Source organism: Helianthus annuus, chromosome 1 (genome assembly GCF_002127325.2).
Source record: "Helianthus annuus cultivar XRQ/B chromosome 1, HanXRQr2.0-SUNRISE, whole genome shotgun sequence".
Taxonomy (NCBI): Eukaryota; Viridiplantae; Streptophyta; class Magnoliopsida; order Asterales; family Asteraceae; genus Helianthus; species Helianthus annuus.
Genome location: NC_035433.2, coordinates 15009351 through 15015805, shown reverse-complemented (window position 1 = coordinate 15015805; position 6455 = coordinate 15009351). Strand labels below are relative to the sequence as shown.

At 39.5% G+C, this 6455-nt stretch overlaps 1 protein-coding gene across 1 annotated transcript; it reads right to left on the bottom strand.

Annotated features, from left to right (window-relative positions):
* Window positions 1-1734: 1734 nt before the first annotated feature.
* LOC110944968 lies at window positions 1735-6080 on the bottom strand. Its single transcript, XM_022186626.1, has 4 exons — window positions 5489-6080; window positions 2704-3036; window positions 2505-2597; window positions 1735-2369 (listed from the first exon to the last, which is right to left on the bottom strand). The coding sequence occupies exons 1-4, from the start codon at window positions 6078-6080 to the stop codon at window positions 1735-1737; spliced, it is 1653 nt and encodes a 550-aa protein (XP_022042318.1).
* Window positions 6081-6455: the final 375 nt, after the last annotated feature.

Sequence of the window (6455 nt, the reverse complement as noted above, 5' to 3'; positions counted from 1 at the left end):
ATACTCTAGGTCATGCTAAATGAACATGACTTAGCCGGGTTAGATGACGATCCGAGCTACTACTAACATAGATCAACACTAAATAATCACAACAAAACAAGTCTTACAAGTTTTACACAACTCTAATGCTTTTATCCAACATGTTTAACATTTTAGTAAACTTTTAGTATGTCATCTTGCATGTTCATGATTTTTAACCGACAAAGTTCTTTTTAACCACTTTAGGATAGATCAAGAAGGCGTTTAGAGTCACTTACTACTAGCTCGAGGCTAGGGAAGAAACTAGTCGGAAAACGAGTGGATAAAAGCAATGCAGCGAGGTTCTTCGCAATCCGAGTGCACCGAGCTTCCTTATACGCAATCCTTAACCCTTGTATATACTTGGAATAGCTTGATCAAGATCGAAAAGTGGCGGTGGTGGTGCTTGTGTGGTCGGCCGAAAGTGAGCAAGAGAGGAGAGAGTAGTGTGGCTTTGATGTGTGTTGTGATGAAGGTTATGGTGGGTTAAGCTAGATACTTATAGAGAAATCTTTCATGATTAACCAATGGTTACTATGTCAACTAAGTATTAAACATTGTGATTATAATATTCAACCAAGGACAATGTGTCACCATATGGTGACCGAATTCGGTTGGGGGGGGGGGAGTCTTATGGTTGGTTTCCAACTAAGAGGTAAGTATTAGTTAGATATTTAGGAGGTTAAACCATTTACTAGTATGTTATGCATTATAGCGGGTGTTAGGGTATTCGGGGACCCTAACTGGCTCAGAAAAAGAAAAACAATGTTGATGGCAATATTTCTATGTTCCGGGTATAGTCCGGTTGTTCGGTTGGATAGGGATCCGTTAAAGTGCTTAACAAAGCTTTAAAGTGTCGTTAGCATTATTTTTAGTGACACGATTTATTCCCGACACTTTGGAAAGTTCTAGTAATGTTTTTCTCATGTTTTGGCACTTTATTAGTTAGCTAAATGCTGAATTTTTATTTAAAGTGCTGAATTTTGTACTTAGAGTACGTTCTGGGCACATTCGGTCACTGTAATTATTACCTAGTGACGCAGTTCTACAACCCTCTTATCCCTACACTCCCTACTAGTGTAGTAATCTCTTCCTGGCTCATACAGGCCTTAGAGGCAGTGTCTGCCTGATGCTGGCTATACCAACATGTTTAATGGGTTATCCGTTCATTGTGCTACTGTGCTTTGGTGCATCAAGGTTGTCACTAAAGTTCTGTATGTAAATAATGGAGTGACAGCAAATAAAGTGTGATGCAAGTAAGTACATGTATCAGTATTCAAGTAGCAGTTTATCCATAATTTCAAGCAAGCACAGTAATTAAGCAGTAATTAAATATTAATTAAGTCGTACGGATACCTGGTTTGGTGAGGGCTGTCATAATATGAGTAGCAACATTTTGAGATAATATTTTCGGAAATAAATCTGGAGCCGGTTCAAGCGAAATATCTCCTTGACTACCAAAGAACTTCTCATAATGTTGAACAAAAGCTTTATAAACCCTATGACCTTCATAAAGAGTTCCTCCCGAATCATTTATAGCATCAATTCTGGTACAATGGTTTTTGACTTTCAAAGATGAATGAAAAAACGCGGTATTCATGTCACCCGCTCGCAACCAATCAACCTTAGCTTTTTGTTTCAGAAAACGCTCCTCATCCAGCAATGCCTCCTGAAGATTACGACTAGTAGACGATTCTTCAACCCGGGGATCAACAGTTAGCGGGTCCTGATCAATATTTTCTGAATGACATCTAACCTCATCCGAAGTCTTTCAACTTTCTTGTGATGGTTGCCTTGTTTGAATAGCAACGAACGAAGCGGGTTTTTAAGAAAGCGAAGTTTCTTGACAACTCGAAATTGGTGCACCCCATCAACGTTAGTTTCCCAATGCTTTTTAACAATATCTAGAAATTCTGGTTTAAAAACCAAGAAATTAGCGAACTTAAAAGACCTCGGTTTCAGCTTCATAGCTTCCGGGATAGATAGGATACAAGGACAATGATCCGAAAGTCTATTAGGCTTGAACATGGCAACCGAGTTCGGGTATTCATCCACAAACGGAGTATTTCCCATCACCCGATCAATTTTCTTTAGAAGCCCAACACCTTTTTTAGGCTTTTGGTTCCATGTAAAATGAATACCCATCCGATTAATATCAAAAACTTCGATTTCATCCACACACGCTTGAAACTCCCTCATACCAATAGATATAGAAGAAGTACCCATTGATTTGTCTTCTATGTTAAGTGCAAAATTAAAATCACCCATAATAAACCAAGGCCTCTTCGCAACAAGGACTTTATGCATAGAAAGATGGTGCCATAGCTCCCTACGGGAAACATAATAGTTGTCTGCATACACAATAGAACAGAAAACCATTCTTTTATCCAATTTAAACATTAGTTGGAGGTGCATAACCTGGGAAGATTGAGCCAATATCATCACATCAAAAATAGTCGGATTCCACCCAATAATAATTCTTGTACCTTTGTCACAACAACCTCCATTCGAAGTCCAATCCCAAGATCGAAACACAGCTCTACACACTTTACCCAGTTTATCAACATCAACATGGGACCCTAAAATTGCACACAAGCTCAAATTGTAATCCTTTACTGCCTGACGAACCTCCATTTGTTTAAGCGGGCGATTCAACCCCCTTATATTCCAAACTGCAATACTAACCATCAGTAACTATCGGAGAAGGAGTGCATGCCCCTTGTTTACTATTCAAATTCAGCGAACCTTGCACCATAAATTCATCCGTTTCATTATAAACGTCTTCAACCTCATCATCATCCGTCTCCTCAAGGCCCCCACCCGTCACCTTCTTGCTTGTACCCGCTTCCGAGTCTACTTTATTCAGAATGTCAAAGTGGTTATTCGACTTGAGAGCATTTGAAGTTGAGCCATTAACCTCATTCGGCTTAGATTTTGAACCCACTGGCCGATATTCAAATTTGTTTTTTTGTTTGTTCACCGGAATACCAATCTTTCTAGCAGCTTTCTTACCATGAACTTCAGTATTGTCACACCCCCAAAATCCACATGCGGAGTATCACCGCTTCTGAGCGTGACTGACCAGGATCAAGCCACCAATCATATTGAACATACAAGTAATAAATAAAAGTGTTTGTAATTCAACCAAACCAATATGAAAGGTGTTTGAAAACATAAGTGCAATATCAATGTTTAGCGGAAGCATATGAGTAAAAGCCCAACATAAATAAAGTATGTAATGACATAATGTTTAACTAAAGCATTCACGATCCTGGTCCACAACGACCGCGCCTCCCAGTGCAAGCTCCATGTATACCTAACGACCTGCAAGGCATGTAACAGAGAGTCAACAACTAGTTAACCGAGTTCACAGTAAGTAAGTTCGTAATAGTAAGTTTGTTTCGTAACATGTGGCTCTACTAGGCCGATAGTATGTTCCATTAGTGGGGGCTTCCCATGTTTGCATATACACTAGACTATTTGTAACCATAAGTGTTCTTCTTAACCCGAGAACAGTAGTACGTACAAGCTTTACGTAGGTTTTACGTAAGTGTCCTTCTTTACCCGAGGACAGTGGTACGCGTGGGGTTTACGTTGGTTTTACGTAAGTGTCCTTCCTGACTCCGGAAGATAGTAGCATGTGTGAGTTTACGTAGGTTTTACGTAAGTGTCCTTCCTGACTCCGGAAGACAGTAGCATATACTTGTTTACGTAGGTTTTACGTAAGTGTCCTGCTTAACCCGAGGACCATGGTAGATAGTCTAGTAACAGTGTAAGTACGAGAAATTGTTCAATCCCATCATTCAATCCATTGCCAATACCCGGGAATCCCATGCCTTGGTAAAGAGTGTGAACTCACCTTGGTTTGCTCGGTATGTTATTGCTTCTAGTGTTAATTAATGGTTAGGTCCGTTACACACGACCTAAGGTACATTGCACACAAACTCAATGTAAGCGTTTACGTTCAATTAGGGTTTACAATTCCTTGATGTCCAACGACTGTGTTCCGTGTGATAATCGTGTACAGAATGACATGACATAGATTGTTCATACATACAGTATCATCCAGTAACATGCAGTAACATACAAGATACAGTAACATACAACAACATGCAGTAACATACAGTAACATGCCAGGTATTCTTCACACAGGGTTTTGAACTTAGCATTATAAGTAAACTCAGATCCCTAGTGTTAACAGTAAGTCTAATACTGGTGTTTACAGTAACCTCAGGCACTTATTCATACATGAAATCCGGACCATATTGCATCAACAAACTCAGACACTTATTCATCACTAAAAGTCGGACCCTACCACAATCAAAAGCTCGGACCCGAACACCCCCCCCCCCCATAAAACTCGGACCAACATTACCCCTTAAAACTCTTAAAAGTTCGGACCATGTATTCTTGTTACAAGTTCGGACATGTATACTTGTTAAAAGTTCGGACATGTATACTTGTTAAAAGTTCGGACATGTACACTTGTTAAAAGTTCGGACATGTATACTTGTTAAGAGTTCGGGCATGTATTTCAAAGTCAAAAGTCGGACCATATTCACCTCATAAAACTCGGACTATGTCTTCCCCTTACAAAAATTCGGACACCACACAATATCACAAGGTTCGGACCATTACAAGGCTTCAAAATTCGGACCATTACAAGGCTTAAAAATTCGGACCTTTACAAGCATATAAAATTCGGACCATTATCAATCAAAGGTCGGACCACATGTCTTGTAAAATTCGGATCATACAATCAATCATGCGAATGTTCAAGTTCAATGGAACAGTTACGTTTTACGATCAAGAACCCTAGTTTTCATACATTCAAAATGCAGTAATCTAATCAGAAATCAAACATCTCTATCTTACAAGCATCTCATTGTCAAGCATTTGATTACACAACTAATCATAAACCATTTCTCAATAATCAGAATTGACCAATAAACACAGAGCCATTATATGTAGAACTAGGGTTTTGCATGAATCACATAATCAAAGATTAACAACAAGAAATCATTAAACGTTTACCTTAGATTGATTCTAGATGAAGAGGGAGATCAAAAGTGATGAAGAGCTTGTGCCACCAAGAATGATGAAGAAGATGATTGTAGGAGAGAATTGTAGAGGGAGATGTGAAAGTACGTATGATGATTGTGAGATGATTTGTGAGGGAGGTTAGGGTTAAGAGTGACTAAGAATTTCACTAACTACTCTACTCACCCCTAAGTATCATCTTTTACATAAAGCACACCCATCACAATATAATTTACAGTTTCATCACCAAGTTCATGCATTTGTCATATCATTCGTAAAATAACACATAACCATGCAACAATCACAATACACTTTGTCAAATCAAAACGTATACGGTTACAAAGCAACCAAATTGTGTAAGTAAGCAACTAAACAAACAGTTAACGTGCAATAAATGCGAAAGTGGAATCTCGGAAACTCGAGTTGTCACAAGTATAATCATCCTGATCCACATTCGGTAACTTTTTCACTTGCCTGTTTCTTTGAATATTGTGATTATGATCCTCTTGTCTAGCATTACTTGATTTAATTGGCTTTTTCGGACACATCTCGTTTGAATGACCAAACACGCAACATGTAGCACAACGATGTGGGCTCCATTCATATTCCACGTACATAGTCTCTTTAATATAACCCTCCCCATCAGGTTCAGGTATCGCCATTGTGATCTCTTCACGAAGCTCCTTTTCAGCCGAAATTTCCACCAAAGCTCTAACATAGCTACTACGGCCCCATGAATCCGTACACATAGACGTGGTAAAAGAATCCAGCATCTTCGGCTCCCCAATTGTGGTAGCTATCAGGCTAAGACCATCTTCCGTATAGGCCGCAATCGGGACCTCATGAATTTTCACCCAGATTTGCACTTGCTTTACTTCTTTCTTTTCCAATTTGGTCGTAGGAGTCCATTTATTCAGAAACAACGGTTGAGACCTGATAATCCACGGACCATCTTTGAGGACGTTCAACATCCCAACTTCATCATTGAACTTGAAGAAGAAAAAACCGTTGGCGTTCATCATCGTTTTTTGCAATCCATATTTTTTCCAATTAACTTTCACATAATAATCAACAACCGGGAATGCAACTCGGTCCCCCAAAAAATAACCATAAATTGTATTGGCCAGTTTATCCTGCACAGTTCGGACAGATTCCTTAGGAAGAACAATGTCACAGCCTTCTTGCACAACCGAACTAGACAGAGATCGGAAATTCACTTTCTGCACGTTGCTAGCTACAACCGAATCTGCATAAGACCTAGGTTTAGAGCTGCTACCCTGAACCGTATGTGATCCCTAAAATCCATAAGCACCCACATTATCCCTCGAACCCTGAGCCACCGACGATTGAACAGCAGCCGACGATTGAACAGGAACGGTGATTTTGGTTAGTTCGTC